General features: G+C 45.2%; 1 protein-coding gene across 7 annotated transcripts in view; it reads left to right on the top strand.

Moving 5' to 3' along the window:
• Positions 1-24,189, top strand: part of SPATA13 (spermatogenesis associated 13) — a 328,609-nt gene that overhangs the window by 261,898 nt on the left and 42,522 nt on the right. For 6 of the 7 annotated variants that reach the window (XM_084650283.1, XM_084650285.1, XM_084650282.1 and 3 more), the window contains 2 exons: positions 13,257-13,619; positions 17,212-17,356. In XM_084650283.1, coding sequence (XP_084506409.1) covers positions 13,257-13,619; positions 17,212-17,356 — 508 coding nt within the window. Of the gene's footprint in view, positions 1-10,445; positions 10,526-13,256; positions 13,620-17,211; positions 17,357-24,189 lie in introns of those variants that run through there. The other variant, XM_084650286.1, reaches the window with a different exon arrangement.

The following is a 24,189-nucleotide window of genomic DNA, read 5'->3' as shown; positions in this document are numbered from 1 at the left end:
GGCATGGCTAGGCACCTCCTTTCCCTGGCTCCGCCATGAGCTCGGTGGGCTGGTCTGCACACACTCTGCTGGGGGGAGGATGCAGCTATTACCTCTGGGGGGCACCTACTCCCGCCTCCCCTGGGCAAAAACAGGTGGGGAAAGAAAAGCTTGGAAATGGCAACTCCAATTCTAGCCACCTCCCCCATGAACTCAGAGCCGCGTCTAATTTCAGAGCCAGCAGTTCTAGCCCTTCCACTGCATCCACAGAGCTGGCTACAGGGGACTCCCTGCTTGGCTCTGCTAGCCAGGGCTCCCTACGAGCTACCCTGCCCAGCCCTTCTTAAGAGCACCCCAAGTGCAGAGCCCTGGGTGCCAAGAGCCATTGGGAGCACTTCAGCCCTGGGGCTGGGCTGAGGGTCAGCAGCTGCCCGGGCTCAATTGGCTGGGGTGGGTTTTCCTCCCTGTTGTCATTGCAGAGTGTGTCTCCTGGATGGCAGAGTTTTCTGGGGGTGCTGCCCCGCCCCTTAAAATAAATAGGCGACTTCAGTTCACTTTGGATCAGTCGGATCCCAAAGCTCCTTTGCCAAGAGCGCGTTTGGATCCAGTGCAGCACTAAGCCTGGTTGCAAAGAGCTGGCAGATGACAACTGAATTGAAGCGTGACTTTTGTTTCCAGCCTCAAGGAAAGGGCAGCTCTTTCCAGTACCAGCTTTACAATGGCAACTCAGTGACGTCAGGCCCACACTCAGAAGGGGCCTTGGTGTGGCCTGCTCAGCTTGCGCAGCGGTCCCAGGCCCCACCAAAGCCGCTGTTTCCTCTCTGTCCCCTGACCCCTCCCCCCGTCTGCTTGATGCACAGGGGGCCAGGACACTCGGTGCAGAGCCCACTCCTGCCCTTGGAGCATTAGTAGCCTGAGCACGCTCTGCTACACTCCCGGTGCGTGTGCACTCCGAGGTGCCGGCACGAGGCCCTTGGCGGCAGTGTGGGGGCATGCACCGAGGACGGGGTGAGGTTCAAATGTGCACACAGCAGGCAGCCTTCCCCCTCCCAGAGCGAATGAGACTGCGCTGGCGAAAGGTAGCAGTGGTATGAGCCTGAGAGCTTCAGATCCCATGGCAGTCCATGTGTGGGGAGGACTGCTCCTCTCCCCCCGCTGCCTCACACAGCCAGCACCCCGTGGACTCTGCCCCCCACAGGCTCCATCCCCTGCTTCGGGGGCTCCAGCGGCCCACACCCCAATTGGCTCCATCCCCCCTTTGCAGTGCCCCCTGTGGGCCCCCCATTTTCATGGGCTCCAGCCTCCTAAATTCATGGGCTCCAGCAGGCGCTCCCCTCCTCAGGGCTCCCCGCTTTCTGGGCTCCATTCCCCGCCTCCCTGTGCTTTTCACACTGTCCCCTCTTGGAGTTCTCTCTCCCCCCTACACCCACAGGCTTTATTCCTCCCCAACCTATTTCTTTCCTTGGACATATACTGGTGACGATGTGGGCTGGGGCTCCTTCCTGGAGCTGTCCATCCATCCCAGCATCTCAGGGTGCATGTGTGCCACACACACACACAATCAGGTGTGATGGTTGCTGTGTGTGTCCCCAGAGAGCTGGTGAATCCGGATCCATACAGAACAGCCTGCCTCCTGCATGCCATGCAGTGAGTGGTGGTTTTGTTTGGCTCCTCTCTGCCCTGACCAGACCCCAGTGTAGCTGCAGCTCCAGACAGTTTCTGATGCCCGTCCCCTGTGGGGCCCTGCCTGCCTCCCCAGAGCTGAGCCACCTGGGACCAGTGCAGAAGTGGGGTCAGTCTCGGCCAGTGTGGGGGGGCTTGGCTGGGTCCCTCTAGGCAAGTGGGTCCTGAGGGAGCCTGGCAAGGGTGGGGGCAGGCCCTGGCCTGGTTGATCGCGCTGCTCCCAAGGGGCCAGAGTGATTTCCTGCAGGACCAGCCCTGGCTATGCTACTGGCTCAGTCCAGCTGACAGTCACCTCACCTCCCAGCAGGGGTGGTGAGTGCGGCCAGGGCAGGGCGTGGGGGAGTGAGTGGCTGGGAGGTCTGTGGTGTGGTGCTGGGTTGTGAGGGGATTGAGGGCAGTGCAGCAGTGCGGGAGGTTTGTGTGTTTTGGTGTGCTAGGCAGTGGAGGGTCTGTTGGGGGTGCTGGGCAGTAGGGGAGATTTGTGTGTTGGGGCGCTGGGTAGTGGGGACCTGTGTGGGGCACTGTGTAGTTGTGGTGGTGGGGCTGTGGGGAAGGGCACTGGGTAGTGGGGGAGGGGAAGATCTGTGTCCTGGCGGCACTTACCTGGGGCAGCTCTCAGGAAGCACCTGGCAGGTCCTTCTGGTTCCTGGGGTTAGGAGCAGCCAGGGGGGTCTCCACGTGCTGCGTCTGCTACAAGTGCTGGCTCTGCAGCTCCCATTGGCCAGAAACCATGCCAATGGGAGCTGCGGGGGCAGGACTTGTGGGTAGCGCACAATGCCCCCAGTCACTCCTGATCCTAGGAGCCAGAGGTACCAGGCGCGAGCTGGGTCCCACCAGCGCTTATCTGGGGCAGCTCCTGGAAAGCGGCCAGCAGGGTCAGGTTTGGCCAGGGAGGTCTGCGCCCCGCCCCCACAGCTCCCATTGCCTGCGACAGAGCCAGCGTTCATGGCAGGTGCAGCACATGGCGGGTGCAGCACCCCCACGGCTGCCCCTATGCCTGGGGGCTTCAGGGTCCTGATGGCCACTTCCCGGGAACTGTGCAGAGCCAGGTAGGGAGCCTGCCAGCTAGGGTGACCAGTCCACTCCAGCCCCACACCAAAATATCGGGACAAATGGCATCCCAACCATAGATTGGTCGAGACATGGGACAAACAACTAAATATTGGATCAGTCCCAATTTTATCTGGACGTCTGGTCACCGTAGCCCCAGCACCTCTTTCATGACAAATTAAGCACTGCGTGCAACCCCATTTTCTTCACTGTGGTTTCATAAGCATGACTAGCAATTAAACCAGTGCAAAACATTTTTAATGTAGACAAACCCTAAGAGTAGAATTTGATCTCTGTGTTCAGCTAAACACCCTTCCCCCCCCTCACCCCCCCCCACATATGGTGGGTGGATCCTAAAGATTAAATCACATATTGATTGCACTTCCTAGGAAAGACCGATTTCATTCCAGTGCTTTAAAAGCCTTCCTTGTTTTAAATGACAGTACTGATGGTGGAGAGTTGGGAGGGGAGAGAAAGGATATGCTTGTGGGAGTTGCATTTAACCATAAGGGAAACCTGAACACTTTTATCTTGTGTATGAAATGGGAATGTTTAATGCGGATGATTAAATCATGGTAAAAGATGCAAACAAAATCTTGATTGTTGTAGTTTCTGTCTAAAGTAAAAAATACTCACCTGTATGGTAACAATTGGATATATTGACTATGCCAACACTAAAATCTAGTGAAAATTGCCCGTCTTCCAGACCTAGTCAACTGTGAGTTATTGGACACTGGTATCATTTCAGGCTTATTGTAGGAATGATTGTTGCTCCTGAAATTTTGAAAGAATGCAGCAGCTTTGTGTTTTCTGAAATTGAAAACTTGCACAGTAGTCAGTTTGATTATATCTGCGACCCTTTACTCCTTTGTAAATAAACTATTAATCATGTCCATCAAATATAAAATGACAGTTGTGACCTTAACAAGCAGTGATAATGTGTGTGTGAGCTTCAGCTAAAGTTTCCTGCCATTGTTTAGCAACAAGAAAAAGAGCAAAGGTTAGCTCCTGTAATTTAACTGGGTGGAGACACTTTATCTGACCTTTTCACTGTTAAGTGTAGATGATAAAATTATTTATGACCACATTGTTTCCACATGTTCACGTACATTGTGCCGGGGCATATGGCTTTTAAAACCTATTCTGACATTACTATTGACTTCTTAGTATTTGTCAGCTCTCAGACTCCACAGGAACATGGAGTACTTAAATAGTCAGCAGTTATCACAATGGGTTTGTGGGAATACGAAGGTTCATACATTTTGACACATTACTAAATACACACTAAAATTCGTATTTAAGTTATCAGAACTGTCAGATAGCTACATAAATAACATTTGGGTTTTTTTCTGTTGGTTTGTACAGTACATGAGTGTCTGCTGTGAGCCTTTTGTCATGTACGTGCGGATGTGAAGGATTACTGCAAGTTTTCAGTGAAAACATTCAGTTTTGAAACTTCTCAAACTGTTCTCATCTGTTTGTTACCCACTCTCAGTCAGCAGTTTTATCTTTAGTTTAGTTTACTAAACCTGCTTATAAGTTGCCATCAGAAATTAATCTTTGTTTTTTTACATAGGCATTATTAGATTTTTATCTCTAGCTTCCCTGAAAGTTAGAAAAATGATGCTGATTATTTTTATTTTTAAATAACCTTTTCAATGAAAATACTAAGGCTAAAGGCCCAGTCCATTATAACTTTTAAATTAGTTTGTAACTGGTTAGGCCATATAGGATATGCTTTACACTTCTTGAAATTCTTGTTCTACCTAAAAACTTGAGGGACTGTAACAGGGTGGCATGCCTGTAAGGCTGGAAGGCCTGGGGCTGGTCAACCCTTATTACTAAGGAGTCACACCTGTACTGTGTTAGGAACCTGATGGGGCCTGATGAAGGACAGCTAATTCCTCTGTAAAGGGCAGCAGGAAAATGCGGGGAATGATCAAGGATCAGAGAGTACTAGAAGTGAGTGGACTCTAGCGGAGAATAAAGCCTGGGAGTGGCCTGCCAAAGCAGAAAAGGCCCCAGGCAGGAATGCCTGGGAGGAGGAAGAGAAACCTTTGTTTTGTGTGGACTTTTGGATGGACTTTGTTCTGGGATTTTAAGTTCTGTGTGGAGTTCATTTTATATGAATAAACCCAGTCCCCAAGGAGGGGTATTTTGGACAACATAAAGCCTGTGTGACGTTTTATTTGCATAGTCCAAGATGAAAAACTGAGTCAGGCTGCCTGTAGCATGACTCTAGGTCATATAAGGTGGCATACAGGAGGTGGCTGTCTTGTTAAAAGGCAGCAGGTTTAAAACGAAAGGAAGTACTTCTTCACACAATGCCATCAACCTGTGATACTCATTGCCAGGGGATGTTGTGAAGGCCAAATGTGTAACTGGGTTAAAAAAAGAATTAGGTAAGTTCCTGGAGGATAGGTCCATCAATGGCCAAGATGGTCAGGGATGCAACCCCATGTGCTGGCTGTCCTGTAGGCTCTGATTGCCAGAAGCTGAGACTGAATGTTAGAGGATAGATCACTTGATCATTTCCCTGTTCTGTTCATTCTCTTTGAAGTATCTGGCATTGGTCACTGTTGGAAGACAGGATACTGGGCTAGACGGACCATTGGTCTGACCCAGTATGGCCATTCTTATGTCCTTATGTTGTAACATTAAAGGTATTTATTTACATTCATGCTATCATGACTGACAACTAGAAAAACAGTCGAAAACAGTGTCAATTTTCCTTTGACAATTAATAATACCTGTGATGGGGTAATACCAGACCCTCTGATGTTCCCTGCTGGAGGCCTCTTGGCCCTGCTACACCCCACCCCAAAAGAGGGCAGTGGAGAAGGTCCTCCAAGCTGCCTGAGGGGGCTGTGTGGAATACAGCCAATCAAGGCCCAGCAGCCTAGTATAAGAATTGCTGTATGGCTGCCAGAGGGAGTTCAGTTCTTTGCTGGAGCTGTAGGAGTGTGGATGGGGTATGGCTGGCTGATGGAGCTACAGAACCTTGGACAGGGCAGCACTGCCAGAAGCCAGGGAGAGCGAGAAGGAGCCTTGAGCTGGTTCTGAGACTCCATTAGGCCATGGCCCTGAGGTAAGGGTGAAGATGGCACAGGGCCGCAGGGAAGTGGCCCAGGGAATTAGAGAAGCCGTGTGACATAGTTAAAGGGACACAGCAGGTGACTACTACCTACAGGGTCCCTGGGCTGGGACCTGGAGTAGTGGGCAGGCCTGGGTCCCCCCAATCCCACCATTAGCCTCTGGAAGAAGTGGCCTGGACACTGAGGCAACCCACAGAGGGAACTGAACTATAGTGGCCCAGCTGGAGAGCTGTAACCAGGAAGCTCCACAGGGTGACTACATTGTCTCCAGGGCGGGAGCCCTGGGGCACTGCTCTATCCCATTGCAGGGACTATCTGAGAGAGAGAGTGCAGGCAAACGCACTTGGCCAAGGGGGCGCTCACGAGAGGTGAGTGTACCCCATTACAGTACCGTTTGATTAGCTTTGTAAATCTCCGCACATTCATCAACACAAACAGCAATATTTTAGAAGGTACAAAGAATAGCTACATGTGCATGGGAGTCAAAGTAAGAGGAAACTGGAAATGAAAGAGGCAGAGTTTGAAACAGCTAAGGCCATGTCTACACTATCACTTATGTTGGCAAAACTTATGTCGCTCAAGGATGTGAAAAAAGAGAGTGTTAGCCAGTGCTAACTTCAGTGCATCATGGAGCAAATGTGAAAATTTGGAGATACTGAAATGGAATGCTGTAATAGTTTCCTTGTGGAGCCAGACAGATAAGGCTGAGAATGGTTAATTCAATGCTCTAGTGAGAAATAGCTATGGAGTATAAGTGTAAGCAGTGTCAGGATGAGCTCCACCCTGACATCTGGTGGTGAGGTGTGGCAAGTTGTGGAAAAGAACTTCAGGGGCCGATCTCATTTGCATAGGCACACCCACCACGCCTAGAATGAGACCATAGCTGCCCAAATGGTCACTTTGGCTGCTGTGGGATCCCCAGTGTCTCTGTTATTGGGGCAGGAAGAATAAATTGTTATTACCCTGATTATGGGAACTGTGCTTGGAACTGCACGTGGCCTTTTGTTATGATGGAGGGATTCACCATCAACTAAGTAGCACTCGCTAGGCAAGGGTCATGGGTTCCAAAACTGTGTGAATGGAGAGAGGCTGGGGACAAGTATTAATACTTGGTGGCATGGGCCCCTTGGTGAGGGCCTTACATGCTAATTGCACTTCCTCCTCTCTCCACTGTGGAATATCAGAGCTAATTTTGATTTCATTAGAAGTCTAGTTATAGGCTGCTGAGCTCACTTTGGGCTGACAGTGCACCAGCACTGGGGCTCCCCTATTATAAGCTGAATTCACCTAAGAGCTGAAATCACTGAGTGTTGTGTTAAGTAGTGGGGGAGCCTGAAGATATATTGTGGAGCAGTTTGCGGGACGGCTGGTGAAGCAGTTCGACGTGGAGCAGTGTGTGGATGGCAGGAGCTGCTTGTGGGCCGTGGAGCTGAGTGAAGGAGTTCATGGGGCGGCTGGCAGAGCGGAGCGCTGCTATGGGGCGGTCAGCTTCAGATCACGTAAGGTGCCTCTTACCCCCGTCCCATTTCCACCCAGGTTGGGAGGTAAAGCTCCGCCGATAAACTTTCGAACTCTGGGGCTGCCCTGACCAGGGACAGAGACTTTTGGGGCATTGGACTTTTGGGACTTTGGGTGATTTGGGGTTGCTGGACTCAAGAACCAAAGGGAAAAGGGCATGCCCCAATTTGCCTGGGGAGGGGTTGTTTTTGCTCATGGGTTGTGTTATGAATCCTGTTGGTGGTGTTTCCCCAACATAATGCCACATTGTTTCTCTCTGTTATTAAAAGACTTTTGCTACACTCAGACTATGTGCTTGCGAGAGGGGAAGTATTGCCTCTTGGAGGCGCCCAGCGGGGGTGGTATATATTTGTCCCAGGTCATTGGGTGGGGGCTCGAGCCGGTTTGCATTGTGTTATTGGAATGGAACCCCTAGATATTGAACCCGGCCCTTGTTGCTGCCAACTCTGACGGGCAGAAGGGTTACATAAGGGGAATGAACTCACAGATACACCTTGATGTTTGAGTAATAAATTGAATCCTGATGGAATCACTAATGTGACTTTAAAAGAGAATCAACTTATACCCTGATGATACCTGAAGCAAGATTGAAGAAAGGCTAATCTTTCAGAGAATAGGAAGCTAGCTGCTTCCCCACAGTATCATATCTGGTAACAATAAAGACCTTTGCTGATGTTCTCAGGGCTTATGAACACAGTTATGCTGGTACACAAGTGTTTATGCTAGTATAGCTTAGTCTGGTTCAGGAACTAGAATAAGCTATGTGGCTATAAGGCACTTATATACCAGTACAACTGTGTCTACAGTAGGTGTTTTACTGGCAACACCCCTAAAAGACAGTTATGCTGGTAAATCTTTTAAGAGTAGACCAGTACTCTCTATCACACCAACAGATCTAGCAGGAGAGGACTCATTCGGGCAAAACTCCCAGAGAAGATAGTGCACGGTACTGAATGTGTGAAGTCACTAGTTTTGTCTAAGGGTATGTCTGCACTACGGAGACTACACTGCATTGGTAGAGTGCCATAGCTAAACTGGCATAACCCCGTAATATAGATACAACCTACACTGACTGAAGGGTTTTTTTCTGTCAGTGTAGGACCATCGCCTCCCCGAGTGATGGCAGCTACATCGATGGAAACGTTCTTCTGTCAACATAACTGCATCTACATTGGGGTTAGGTCGGCATAGCAACGGTACTTTGTGGGGGGGAGGGTGGTTCACACCCCTGACTGATGTAGCTGTGTCGACCTAACTTTTAACTGTAGACCAGGCCTAAAGAATGACTGCAGAGCTGGTCCTTACCTAGCTATAAAAGCTGAGCTAAGATTTAAGCTGCTAAAGGTCTGATGCTGATCTTGTTTACGCTGATAATAATAATACTTATAGCAGTAATAACTTCACTTTAGTTAGTAGAGTTATACATTGGTTTGACATTGGCAAGTGAGGTCCTAACTATGGAACTGCTGTACCTTGACCCCTGTCTGTGAGATCAGCCAGCCCACAGACAAGAGGTTAACAGTGAGATATTACATAGTCATAGAAAGTAATAACCTGGCTCTGACTTAGCAAGTGTTCATGTAGGATGGTGCATTTTTAGGAATGCTATATTGGTGAAAATATATATATATATATATATATATATAAATGGAGTGTTACAAGCATTGTTTAGTTCCCCATACAACCTTTATTCTTCCACTTTAGTGCAAATAACTAGAGCTCTGCTTGAACAGTGATTATGTTTATTTATTTTTATTATCCTTTACAGTGCTTGGAAGAATCCTGGCGACTTGACAGTGTAAACAGAAATATAAGGCCCCAAAGAGCTTAATTTTAGATGTACATGATGTGCTGAGGGAAGGGAAGAGTGGACAGATTTAAATACGGTATTTGCTGTACAAGAACAGATCTTTCAGCCTAACTCTCTAATTTTCTTTTTAAGACATTTTGGTTTTTAAACTTTGTGGGAAGGTGAAACCTCAGCACTCCAAGGAGTTAAGGTCTCCCTCAAGCTGTGCCTGCTTTAGGGATTTTCTGAATATTTCCCAACATTAGCCTTCTCCACGGGTGCTAGCCACAAGCACTAGTGTAGAGCGACTGCCAGTGTTCTTACCATTATGTGATCTAGACCTGCTCTGAGCAAGGACAAAAGCCTTGAGCCTTCTCTACACTAGAAATACAAAACACTACTGATTCCACCATTGCTAGCACTAATGGAGCTGCTTTAGAACTAGACCAACAGTAGGAGAATTTTGGAGACTCCTGTGTGACACAGCCTTAGTGAGACCTTTAATTCCCCTAAAATGTTAAAATTCATCCAAAGGTGGTGGTTGTTTAAGTTGTACTGAAATGGTGTATAGGTGTGTGCTGGACGCACTGCATGGGGTGATTTTCACCGTACATGAAGCAGTGTGCACACCTGTAGTGCTCTTACAAATGCTGCTGATAGTAATGTGTGTGAATCTGATCTCACTTATACCAGTACAAAGCAGGAGTAACACCTTTGAAGTCAATGGAGTTGCACCCAGTGTAAATGAGACCAGGACTGGGGCCCAGTGGCCTGAGTCCTGTGCATACTGCACACACGTGAGTTATCCCACTGATGTCAAAAGTCACACTCATACTTATGCTTGCAGGATTTGGGCTGCCTGCTAGATAATGAATCCTTTATTCCCACTGGTGAGCAATTGCTTGTATGAGTCCTCTGACTGACATCAGTGGGACTACTTAGCAAGTAACTGATCACCAGTGGGAGTGAGATTATGATTTTGGTTTTGGGAGGATTATGTTCTTTGTTGTATAAGTGCTTTATGTTACCGATTACATATCTAGGCCTAAAAATAGCCGTACTTTAACATCATGTATTGGAAAACAGAAATTAAGCACTACTATATGGATCTGCTACTGTACTTTGGGTGGAGTGCTGCAAATCGTGAACAGTCTGTTTGCACAGGTTTATTGCTCAAGATGGGAGTATGACCAGCAGATTAGGAGATGATATGTGACATGTCCTTTCCTTAGTCTAAAAGTACAAGGTCATGGAATGAATGCTTTGCCTTACTAGTTGCACTGCAAGTCTGTTCGGATGTGTTTTTCTCTAAGAAAAAAACTATGTAAAACAAAAATATAGGATGACTCAAGTCAACTCCCTGCTCTCTCAGTGTGTATGTGGAGCTCTATTACCTGTGTCAGATCCTAAGGTAGGTCTTTCTAGCACCTTATTTAAATCTGTGTTCTGATGCTGCTATCAGAGGAGTAGTTTTTAAATGCCAGATCTGCAGCTGGTGCAAACTGATATAGCTTCATTGACTTCAGTGGAGCTAACCTGATTTGCACCAGTTAAAGTACTAGCCATTAGCGAGGATCTACAGATTTGTTTAAGATCAATTTCATTTGCAATAGAACTCATAGTTTACCTATTTGCTCTATTTATAATAAATTTTGCATTGTCAGGGGAATAATTTAGTGCAGAATGCTACCTGTATTGATTCCCCCCTCTTATTACAATAATCAGATTAAATATTTAGACTACAAGGAACAATTCCTTCTAGTACCTAAAATTATTGTACACAATGATGCACTCAAAGGACCAACAAAAATTGGCTGCTTAATGATGGTTGCCTTCCAAAAAGGTGGCGCAGACTTATCCAAACGAAAGACTGACAAATAAGGGATTTTGCTGTTGCAGATTTCATTGTATATTTCTGGAGGCTGATACTAGATTATGCATGTGCTGTGAATATATAAAATTCCAGCAACAGAAAATGGCTGAAATGTCATGGTGCCTTGCTCTAATTGACAACCAAATATTGTATCTTAAGTGCTTTCCTTGTTTGCTGAATATGTGTCATTTCTAATCTTTTAACGTTAGCATAAACGTAATATGGCAGGCTGAAATATTTGTTAATTAGAAGTGCTGAGAAGATAGTACATATTGTCTAAATTGTAATGCAAGCTGTAATAAAAAAATGGGCTGAAGGAAAGAGAGGAAGGAAGGAAGGAAGCAAAAGTAAATAGCACAAGCTTGTGGTATGTGTGAGTTATTACAACAGAGTCCGCTAGCTCAGCAGTGATTCACTATTACCATTTTAGCCTGTCTTCTTTTTAAGAGCTTTCTAATTCAGCTGAAATCTCATCAGGCATCCATCCAAATTGGTTGTCAGCCAAAGACACTATTTTCCTTCTCTCTCTTTCTCTTTTGGTTCTCAGTCAAAATTGTTCAAGAAGTTAAGTTGTTTCTCTGCTACAGAGCAGAAATTATGCCATTTGGGGCAGATTCAGCACTTTTCTGGTTCTCGTGTACTATTAAAGTTGCTTAAAAGAGTTTCTGTGCTGCATTTACTATGGGTCATGCAACAAAGATGGTTTCATTGAAGCAGCCTTGGTGGACCAAAATATAGGACCAAGTTATTCCCTTTGGTGTAAAAATCTGTGGAATGGGAAAATATACCTACAAAATCTTGTTGAATTGGAGGGGCTGCTGTTCTGCCACATGGTTCCCTTACTAAGACACAAAGACCAAGGGAAAGAAGCTAAGGACACTGAACTGAATACTGCAGTTCTTTAGAACTGACATCCCTCTATGCACCTACCAAGCTTCCTGCCCCCAGGATGGGTGGTATGGCAGGTGGATGTGTTGGCCCTTCAGCTGGTTTTCTATCTTTGACTACCTGTATATGTATCTTGTGCTTGTCTTTGGGGGTGTCACAGAGCAGAACTTAATAACAAAAAACTGCTACATTAACCCACAAGTGACTTTGCTATGTAAGCTAAGACCACTTCTACTGAGGGAAAAACACACAGACCACCTGTCCTACAAATTCTTCCACAGTTCACCACCTCAAATGCATGCAGATTTTGCCCTGTGCTAAGCTGCAGCACAGAGGATGCCTGTGGCTATATACTGTAGACAAACCAGCAGCCGAGCAGCCTCTTCTCCTCCATTCAACTCTACATCCCTTTTCTGTGCAATTTCCATGGGTGTGCTCCCCTACACACTGCCCTGAGGGCCCATAGTGTGCAACATCATAATTTTCAGTGGGTTGATCTTAGCAATTACATTTTATATAGATGTAAATTGTTCTAATTAGAAAAATACATTATAAATCAGGCAACACAGTAAGAGTTCAGATTTCCCTTTCAAGCATCCATGCTTTGGCCTTATGGAAGTGATGAACCAAAGCCCACATTAATTCACAATGAAACTGTCCAAAATTCACTGTTCATAAAAGTAATTAACAATCTGTACGCATCGCACCAGCAGATCTACAACACTTTCAGAAAGGGGGTGAGCATGGTTATCTTCATTTTACTGATGGGAGACTGAAGCCGTAGATCCTATGACTTGGCCATTGTCACACACTAAACTCCTTGTAGAGACAGGAATAGAGCTCAGTTCCCTTGATTCCCAGACTCGGTGCTTAGTCGCTGAGTTCACAGCTACCCTTGTTAGCTGCTTGCAGTGTTACCTCTTTTAATTGAGAAAGGAAAATAGAGCAGAATAATACATTTCTGTTGAATGTTTGCATAAAACTCTCTACAAAAAGAGAATACCGTGTATCATACTTTCTGTGCAGACATTATTTTCAGGCTGTTTGTTCAGCAAATTCGGTATTTATGTCGGGGTCTGTTGCCACTGGGAAGATAATAATCCAATCATAGTAATGTTGTTAGCAATGCTCATTTGCCTAATTCATGCTTATGATTGTGGGTCATCATTAGCCATCACATACAGTGTAATGTCTCTGTGGCAAAGTTATGTATTTAATTTGTTACTGAAGTGTCAGTTGCATTTATTATAATATGTTGTTGTTTATGGATACTGTAACACTTTTATAGCAATTTAAACCATATGCCATATGAAAAATATCTTTTAATTTTTTCTGTATCTGAAAATGCTGTGGCTTATTTGACTTGTTCACCTTTAAAAAGGTTGTTGTTGATGACCAGTGGAGGATGTCCCCATCCCAGGATGAAGAAAGGACAGATGCACAAAAGTTCACTCCCAGAAGATGGGGCTCTGGAAAAAGATCTCGGCCAAGGCCACTCTCAGACTATGGTCAGTTGGCAATCAGGAGTTTCTCAATACCAGAAGATTCAGTTGCAGTGGAGTCTCAGAAAACAGACTGTGTAGATGGTGAAAGTCAGCCTGGATTTGCTTCTGTGGAGTCTACAGCTCAAATCAGTACAGTAGGTCACCAAAGAGGGCGAAAACGAAGACCCATCTCTTTAATAGGTGGGATCAGTTTCTATGGGAACAGCCAGACAGAAGAAATAGAAGATCTGCTGACACAAGTAAGATATAAGATGTGCTCTCTGCAAACTACAAAAGACTTCCACTTCCTTGCCTTTATCTTCAAGCTAGAAAATAGAGTGGACATTTCCTTTCCTTTCTTCTCTTTTTCCAAGTTGACCTCTCATACTTTGTTTCACTTTCCTTGTCTCTAATTTTTTTGTAAAAAAGCCATAACATAAGATCTTGACTTTTGGATAATCTTGCTTGCATTGTAAACTAACCCTCCCCTCTTTCTTTCTTGGGACGTTATTTCCCATAGCTGTTTAAAAATGCTTATTTGTCTATAATAAAGTCACATGTATTTTTGATTAGTCTACAAGACACAGGATGCAGGATTCAAGTGAGAGGTGCCTACAAATAATATTATAAATTCAATAAAGTATTCATAATCCTTTGAAACTGAGCCTCTTAAAAAGCTTTGGGTATGAACTGTTTGGGATTAGCACATGTATAGTTAAATGGATAATCCATTCAAAAACATTGTACAACAGATCAGGATCTCAGACTGGATGTCTCGGGGATTTGATAACATGAAATGGAGTGTTTCCATTGACGTTAATAGGCTGTGGCTCAGGTTCAATCTCTTTTGCTTAAATGTGTCTATGAGCAGCAGCTAACCAAAATTGATATAATATGACAGTACTTGGGTAGCTTGTGAGAAATTACTTAGTCCAGTTTCTAATTGACAGATATTCACATCAGAAAAACATTCACAACTTTATTCCTTGGAGAATTCTGCACTACTGTGCAATGCAGCATTTTTCAGAAATTAACATTGTGCGGGCAGAATTTCCTTTCCCCCACAAAAATGGGCTGCAGTGCTGTTGGCCACCACTAGGTGCCGCTGGACCCACCAGCTCGCACATCAAGACACTGCAGGGGGAGAGGGAGGGAGCTAGTGGGTTCCTGACAGCTGCAGTTCCCAGCATGCCCTGAGGGAAAGAGAGGGCGGTGCACAGGAAATTCGGTGCAAGCCTGGGACTGATCATCAGGCTGTTTCTCTCTCTGGAACCCTGGGCTTTGGGGCAGTGGAAGGGGGCAGAGAAAGAGGAATTGGGTTGTCATAGGGATTTCTTCAACTCTCTACTCCTGGGGGAATTTTTTTCTGTCTGTATTGTTACAAACATACTTGTTGACAGGTATGTTGAAAAAAAAATAATTGAAACTGACATGATTATGTGGTGTTATTTTGACAAATAAAATTTGTAGAATTTTTCAGAATTTTAAAATACTGTGTGCAGAATTTTTATTTTTTTGGCACAGAATTTTTTGGTGCAGAATGCCCCCAGGAGTAAGTACTTGAACTGGCCCCTCTGTTGGGTATGCTAAGAGGTCAAGGAATGAATAAATTTGGGAAATGAAAGCACCTCTTTCACCCCTAGACGTAGTCTACAGCACTGAGTTGAGGCAGTGAAAAGAAGCCTGCGTAGTTGTACATGTTCTACAGATAGTAAGAGAACTTTGGTCTCAAGTCCTATCCACAATGCATTCTCTCTGTTAACATGTTCTGCACGCAATGAAAAAGTTTGAGAACCCCTAGTTCAAGTAAATTAACTGAACACAGAGAAAAAATATAGCATTTCCTTTAAAAGTATTTTGAAGTTGTTAAAGAGACCTGATTGCTCTTAGTCTTAATTGTCCTCATGAGACTCTACCTCGTGCTGGGAAATTCAATACAGTGTCATTAAAAGCAAAGCCCCCACTGAAAAGAAACAATGATCCCACTCACTGTATGGGAATGCTAAAACAATGACAGGTTTTTCAGAGTTTCCTGTGAAAACTATTTTTTAACGTGGATATTCTTATGTAGTCCATAATTCTTTTGCTGTGTAGTATAATGCAGTTGTCCTTTACATTTTCCTGATCAAAAATAGCTGGATCCTCCTGTACTCTTTTCCAGCAAAACTGATTGAAATCAATAGAAGTTTTGTCTGTGTACAAACCAATGCTGCAGTCCCTAATAAAAGATCTATATTGTTTAATTAGTTCATTAAATAGTTAAATTTTTGTGTTCATGTGAGACCTTAACATTATTATCAAATCTATGCCTTCATGAATTGTAAATAAATAATAGTTGGTTTTCAAGAGGTGCTCTTTAATACTGTTAGGGCTTTAAGTCCAACCTACCTTGAAAGGTGCCCCTTATTTCTTATGACTTACCTTTACTCCCACTGAAGTTCAATGGCAGTTTTTCTGTTGCCTACAAAGGGATCAGGATCAGGGCTTTAATGATTAAATCATAATTGCCCAGGAATAAATACATTAAAAGTAATTGGCATTGCGGATATTGGGTGTTTGTTATGGAAGAATTTGGAGTTGCTTTTCTTGCTTTAGTTCAGTAGTGCAGTTCCGAGATATTGATATACCATAGAGCAAATAATTTGTAAAGAATGAAATAATAATTAGATCATATTAAAATATATCAAGATATTTTTCAGCCCCGTGTTTGGTAGTTAAATTGCTAGTTTAAATGTATGAAAAAGACTTATGATTGAGGAACACATATATCAGAACTATTTCATAAAGAGCTTTTAAAGCCTAATTTTCATGTAGCAGATTTTTTTTTCTTGAAAGTGTTGAACATCAGTGGAATGTGAAAAAAGTGCTGTTAACTCATTTTGTTTTGTCCGACAGCTTCATGTGGGGGAAAAAGCTTTCAAGCAATAGTAAATCACTTGTGTCATACCAGTGGGTCAGCAAATAGTTCATAGAGAGGATCTGGTGTATCTATATGCTTAATTTACAAACCTAAGAGGAAAAACAAGTAACAGACTAAGGCCATATCTACACTAGTGAGCTTACAGCGGCACAGCTGTACCGATGCATCTGCACTGCTGTAAGATCGCTCATGTAGCCGCTATGCCGACAGGAGAGAGCTCACCCGTCGACATCATAAAACCACCGTCTCGAACAGCAGTAGCTATGTCTGCAGGAGAAACTAAAAGGTGCCAAATTTGCGTTAATGTAGTCCCGTTTCAAACAGGACTACATTAATATGGACTAGGTACCTTTTAGCTGATGCAACACTGTAGTTCACACCCCTCTAGTCCAGGGGCCATGCAGACAAGCTCTAAGAAAAAAACCAGGTTTAAGATTCTTTTTTGGTTTAACTATAAAATATGTTCCTTCGCAGCAGTACATTTGTCTCGAACAACATTCTGGGAAATTAATACACTGGTTGTATAATTTCTATTCTTTCTTTCTTTTCAGTGTTTCCATTCTGTTACATATTTACAGTTGGCTGACATTACAGTAAACTATTCTGAGATAAGTTAGCTACCAGAGCATTTAGACTTGGAATATTATGGAGCGAAGACTATAAAGCAGAATATACAGTGTCACTAAATGTAACAGAATGTTATGGAGTTTTCAATATAACAGAGAACCTTAATGCTATAAGATATTTACCATAATATTGTGTATGGAATGTGGTGGTCAATCAATTTAATGACTGCTTGAACTAGGGGTTCTTAGTGTCCGTATAGTCAGCTTGAGAGTGTAAGGAAACCCTGTGTCATACCTGTAGCTGTCTTTGGCTTATTGGTAGCTTTTACTTCTAATAATAATGGATTTTCTTTTTTCTCTCTGTAGCCAATAACAAGGCCACCTGTTCCAGCCCACCAAGTTCCCCCATATAAAGCTGTTTCAGCCAGATTCCGGCCCTTCACCTTTTCACAAAGCACCCCCATTGGCCTGGATCGAGTGGGACGGAGGCGGCAAATGAGAGCATCTAATGGTAAGTTTTACAGGTCTTTTTAAGGGGTTACACACGAAATATATTACAAAAATGGAGAGAATGGGCCAATTCATCAGTGCCTTGGATGGTGAGTATAAACTTCACAGAGGATGTAAATCGATGCAAATGGTATGTTCCTGTTAGTGCTTGTCCTGCTATGCTTAAGTTACACTTGTGTTGTACACCCACTGAATGTTAAATTGTTGTAAGTTGCTCCCCTTTACCACTTGTACTCATATTTTCAATCCATGTACTCCCTGCTGCTCTCTGAAGGCTTGTCTATGTGGGAAGGTAGGCTGCATTAACTAAGGGCTTGTCTACACTGGCACTTTACAGCACTGCAACGTTCTCGCTCAGGGTGTGAACAAAACACCCCCCTGAGCGCTGCAAGGTTCAGCACTGTAAAGTGCCAGTGTAGACAGTGCACCAACACTGGGAGCTATTCCCCTCGTGGAGGTGTTTTTTTGCCACGACTACACAGCCACATTAAAGCGCTGCTGTGGCCAGCACAGTGAAGATGTGCCATAAGATGTGAATTTAAAGTCCACTAAAGCACATTAAGCCTTTGTGTGGAGGCTCTCATTCAGAAGTCAAGAGCAGCTGCTGAAAGAGAGTGTTGAGAGGGGGATTTAATGAACTTTAACTAAGCACTTTAAATTCACACCTTGAGTTAATTCAGATTAATTTCCAATGTAGCCAAGCCCTAAATCACCAAAGGATTTGTCCCAGAGATTGGTATGGGAGTTGTAGCTGCCTACCGAAAGGATGAATGTAGTCCATGACATTTATCCAGTTTTATGTGAAGTACAAATCCTTAGAAAGGACTGTAAAATCAGATGCCTTTTTGCAGCAGTGTCTTTTAATGTCCTTTTGATTTGCCCCTTACATTTACTTTCCAGTTCTACTTATCATTAGCATTTACTTGCCACATTATCTCAAGCTGATAGCAAGAACAATAGTATCTTCTCATAAATCATTAATTTGCAGGAGATGTTAAAAGAAGCTTGGTCAATATCATCTGTGTTCTTTCAGATACTAGAGAACATCCTCTGAGCAATTTTACTCATTTTTCTTTATCAAGGGCCTAAGAAGTCAAAGTGCATTCTTCACTTCAGGCCCCTTCACTTCAGTATTCTAAAGAATAGTTGCTATAAAGTCACTTGCAACCTGCACTGTACTGCTCCATACATACATGGAGTAAGTAGCATTGAAATCAGGATCTGCTGTGACTGCAGTGGAAGATCTTATCAAATAGCACTTTCAGTGTTTCTTTATGAAAAATTAACAGCATTATTCAAATAACTTTTCAGGAGCCTATATTTTTGTTGCAGATTCATACCAGTTCCAAGTCAAATTGTTAACTAGATCATGCAACTTTATCTAAATTCCAGGGAAGGAAGACCCTTAATCCACAAGTACATTATTTTAGCTATCAGGGTATTTACATACTGCATGCTAAAATCCACAGAAGACAATCACTGAGATGGAAAAGTAATACTAGGTAAGTATTCAAGATACCTTTAGCCTCTTCTAATGTAATTTCACAACTAGAAATGGAGAGACTGTATACCATGGGACCAGCCAATTCTCCTCTGATCACTAGCAGGTGCTCCATGGACCACAGTTTGGGAATTACTGGATGTGGTATTGAGATTGTGTGTATAAATATTACAATATTGGAGACAGTTCTAAGCGTAGAAGAATTTATAGTCCAACTTGAAATGATTAAGTAGTACATCTCTCCATGAGTAGTCCCATTGATTCCAGTAGGACTTCTCACTGAGTAAGGAACTCATCCATCGTGAGCTAGGATGGAGAAATCAGGCCTTTAAATATCACAAAGTGGGGATTTTTTTTTAACCTAATACTTTCTGTTTCATCTTTGGAAAAACAGCATTGGCTAACAAATACAGCTACCTCAGATTAATTTCTTCTTTGTTATTTTAGCTTTAGTATACCCAAGGTTTCATAAATATCAATGTTTGAGGATAACAGATTATTAAAGTAAGGATTTCTGTCATTTGGGAAAGGAGTGAAATCAAAGCAATGCTGGTCATACCTAGATGTTACGTTAGCAAACTAGTTATAATAACTACGAAAGTCGTACGTGAATAGCTTTCTAAATCAAAGCCCTGATGGCAAGTGGGTGGAATATTAGGAGACAGCAAGAGAAATATATCTATTTTTTCTTAGGCCTGGTTTACAGTACGCAGTTATTTCGGAATTAGCCGAGTTAATTCGAAATAAAACTGATTTCGTCCACATGACCAAACTGGTTTTTTCAATTTAAAGGGCTCTTTAATCCGATTTCTGTACTCCACCTTGGCAAGTGGAGTATGGCTTAAATCGAGATCGCAGTTCCGGGTTACAGGTTCTGTGGATGCAATTCGACGTTATTGACCTCCGGGAGCTATCCCAGAATGCTCCCTTGTGACCACTCTGGACAACACTCTCAACTCCAATCCACTAGCCAGATAGGCAGTAAAAGCCTCGGGAACTTTTGAATTTCATTTCCTGTTTGGTCACCATCAGCATAGTCCACCATTACAGGCGATCATGCAGAGTCCACCATCACAAGAGACCACGCAGTCCCGGATTAGCAGACGAGCTCCAGCATGGGCCGAACGGGAGGTACTGGATCTCATCGCATGTTGGGGAGACGAATCTGTTATGGCAGAACTACGTTCCAAAAAAAGAAACGCAGATATGTATGCTAAAGTCTCCAGGGCCATGACAGAAAGAGGCTACTCCAGGGACACAGAGCAGTGTCGTACAAAAATCAAGGAGCTCAGGCAAATGTACCAAAAAGCCAGGGAGGTGAATGGGCGCTCTGGGTCACAGCCCCATACGTGCCGCTTCTACCGGGAGCTGCATGCAATTATGGGGGGTGATGCCACCACTACCCCACCGCTGTCCGTGGACACCTGCAAGGGGGTAGTTGCACGGAGTGAGGAGGATGAGTTATTGGAGGACAAACAGGAGGAGGACAGTGCACAGGCGGCAAGTGGGGAATCCATTTCCTCCCCTAGCCAGGAACTATTCTTAACCCTGGAGCCAATAGCCTCCCTCCACTCCCAATGCGGGCTCCCGGACCATGACCCTGGAGAAGGTACTTCTGGTGAGTGAGAGCCTGATTGGAGCCACACGATGTGGGGTGGGGGGAAACCCCGCTGCGCTGGGCTGTTCGTGTTTAGTTTAAAGGGCTCATCCCTGCTCAGAGCCTCATCGGAGTCACACGGGGTGTGTGGGTGGGTGGGTGGGTGGGGGTGTTGTGTGAAGCGATCATCCCGGAGAGCCTGCAGGCCCTCCTTTTATATGGCAAACCCACCAGGCATTGCTTGCTATGGGAAAGGGGGCCTGGCAGTTTGAAAGCATTGAAATGAATGTGGAAGAAGTAGAACACCGTGTGCCCCTAGGGCTTACCATGGCTGCCTGCAAGCTGAATTCTGTTGCCTGGCCGCATGTGATGGCTTACTCACACCAAAGTGGCAGGCATTTCAGTATAAGAGGCAAAATGCGACCTTGTACAGAAAGAACATGTGCTGTGTACTATGAATTGCCTGTTTCAATGAGAAAGTGTCCCCTTTGTTCTCTAAAATGTATCTTTTAAAATACTACCCTCCCTTTTTCTCCTCCAGCAGGTGCAAATGTTTCAATGTGGCCCCTATCTACTCCGTCCCAGAGGCTGGTCCAGATTAGAAGGCGGAAAAAAAGAACTTGGGACGACATGTTCGCCAAGCTCATGCAGTCCTCCCACACTGATAGGGCCCAGTTGAATGCGTGGAGGCAAACAATTGCGGAGTCCCATAAAGCATTTGATGAACACGTTGATGTCGGTGAAATGTCCCTTGTGATCTACCAGTGCTTGCAGCACCATGGAAAAGTACCCCTTGTGGTTTACGTACTGGCCGCCCTGGTGTTCCGGGGCCAAGATAGGGATATGTGTTCCGTCTATTGCCCTGCCGCAGTTAAGGAACCCCAGCGCATTAAAGCCATCCACAATGGTCTGTACATTTCCCAAAGTCACTACCCTTGATAGCAGCTGGTCAATGATTTCATTGGCTACTTGCAGCACAGCAGTCCCCACAGTAGTTTTGCCCACTCCAAACTGATTCCCGACTGACCGGTAGCTGTTGGGCGTTGCAAGCTTCCACAGGGCTATTGCCACTCGCTTCTCAACTGTGAGGGCTGCTCTCATTTTGGTGTCTTTGCACGTCAGGGCAGGGGACAGCAAGTCACAAAGTTTCATGAAAGTGGCCCTACGCACATGAAAGTTTCGCAGCCACTGGGAATCATCCCATACCTGCAACACTATGCGGTCCCACCAGTCTGTGCTTGTTTCCCAGGCCCAGAATCAGTTTTCCACGGCATGAACCTGGCCCAATGCCACCATGATCTCCCAGTCGCCACATCCCAATCGTCTGTGTCCATGTCCTCGTCACTATCGTAATCGCGCTGTCGTCGCTTTCTCGCCCGGTTTTGCAGGTACTGCACATACTGCTGGATAATGTGCGAGGTATTTACAATGGTCAAAACTGCAGCAGAGATCTGAGCGGGCTCCATGCTTGCTGCGCTATGGTGCCTGCACGGGTAATCCTGGAAAAAGGGCGCGAAACGTAGGAGAGCAGAGTGCAGCAGAAGAGGTGCTGTTCAGTTCACGATAGCCGAAAAAAGGCGGGAAATGGTTGTCTTCTGTAGCTTTCACGGAGGCAGGAGCCCAGGACAGACAACGTGGAGAAGCTCGGTAGCGTGGCAAGAGCGGGAGAGCAGAGTTGGCGGCGGAAGCTGTGCTGCTCGGTTCACGATGGCCGAGCAGAGTTGGCAGCGGAAGCGGTCAATGAAGGAGAGAGAGAGTAGATACTTATGGAAATTACATAGAAAGATGAGAGGAAATGTGGATTCATAGTACCAGGAGAGAAGCAGTGCACCATACTACACCGTCTGCTGAAAGCAGTATGGCGTCTGCACGCCAAAAAGGCGTGAAACGATTGTCTGCCGTAGCTTTCATGGCGGGAGGAGCAACTGATGACACACACCCAGAAACACTCGCGAGAATGTTTTTGCCCCATCATGCACTGGGAGCTTACCCCAGAATTCCAGTGGGCGGCGGGGACTGAGGGAACTGTGGGATAGCTACCCACAGTGCACCACTCCGACATTCAATGCTAGCCTCGGTACTGTGGACACACTCTGCCAAATTCACGCACTTTAGTGGGGACACACAAGACCGAATGTTTAAAATCGCTTCCGAAAATTCAGTTGAATAATTTCAAAATAATTTCGTACTGTAGACGTACCCTTAGTTACAGGAAAGTTTTATCTTATGTTACCTAATGTAAAATTATAGGCATAGTTAGGGGTGAAAGTAATAAGAAATTCTTACTGGTACGGGGGCCAGCCTAGGCCAGAAAGGGTGGGGCTGGGGAGGGTCAGCCTCCCTCAGCCAGCCCATCTGCGTTGCCCGGCCCGCACCGCCTGGGGCTCCAGTGGTGATTGAAAAGGACCTGGGGCTCTGGACGCTGCTGCAGTAGCGGTGGCAGCCAGGAGCCCCGGGCCCTTTTAAATCGCCAGCCCCGGGGGCAGCGTGTGTGTGTGCGGGGGACTGACGTTAAAGCACTGCTGCAGTGCTTTAACATCGTTGCCCCTTTTGCCTCCACCCTTGGTGGCCCTGCTAGTAGGGTCCCTAAGGGGTGGGGGGAGAAGGGGCTGTGGCAGTGCTTTAATGTGGGCTGTGTACGGGCCAGTACCAACTTCTTACGGGTACATAAGAAGTACCGGCCCATACCAGCTCACTTTCACGCCTGGGCATAGTGTACACCCACTAAAGCTGTTTTTTGGGTCTCTGATATGCAAGTAGAGTTGATGTTCTTGTTAGGGGCAGCAGGAGAATGTTTGGTGGGAATTTAGATTCAATATTCAGAATTTCCCAACAGACTTGACTCTTGTTCGATTTGGAGTTACAGTTAATGCTAGCTGGACACAAGAGGATTTAAATGACAACTCTTCCTCACCCCCAGCCAATCAGAGTTTCATGGTGGGGTGGGCTACTGTGCAGGAAAAAGATGGAAAGTAAAGGAAAATAAGGTTCTGTCAGGACAATACCACAAATATTGGGAAATGGTCAGGTAGTGGTTGCAGAGAGTTTTTTAAGTAGTTCCAGTGAATAATGGAAGGTCACATGTTTAATTTGCAAATTTTTTTACATATTCTGATATTTTCCCTTCTCTTAAATTGCTGAGGCCATAGACTGAACATTTGAGTGGAATTTGGTTAGATGAAACCTACACCTCTACCCCGATATAACATGGTCCTCAGGAGCCAAAAAATCTTACCACGTTACAGGTGAAACCGCGTTATATTGTGGTAGAGGGATTAGAGTGTACAAAGAAATAATGTTTTTTGAAATTTTACTAGGAAAGATATTTTTATTCTTTCAGGATAAAAATGTTTGTAAACTTGCAAACTAAATAATTTTTGTTAGTAGGGGCAGAGGGTCAGCGGAGTGCGCAGCAGCCCCTGGCCAGGGCGCAGGAGTTGCAGAGCCGGAGCTGCAGCACAGACCCACTCCCTCCAGCTGCAGGCACCCGGGCTGGGGCATGAACTTCTAGCCATGAGCCGCCCCCCGGATCGCTGCAGCCTGGCTGAGCCCCGCCGCGCTGCCCCTGCCCGTCTGAATCGACCCCTGTTCCCCTTTCCCCTATGGCCCCATTATCCAACCCCTCGGCCCCAGCCCAACATCAACGCAGCTTCCTCCTGAGAAGGAACACTTCTCATGATGTTGTTTCATTCGGGCAACCAGGCCTTGCATTTCTTTGTTGCACTGCTTGCATTTT

The sequence above is a fragment of the Lepidochelys olivacea genome (genome assembly GCF_965140295.1).
Source record: "Lepidochelys olivacea isolate rLepOli2 genome assembly, chromosome: 1".
Lineage (NCBI taxonomy): Eukaryota > Metazoa > Chordata > Testudines > Cheloniidae > Lepidochelys > Lepidochelys olivacea.
This window is presented reverse-complemented; position numbering and strand designations above follow the sequence as displayed.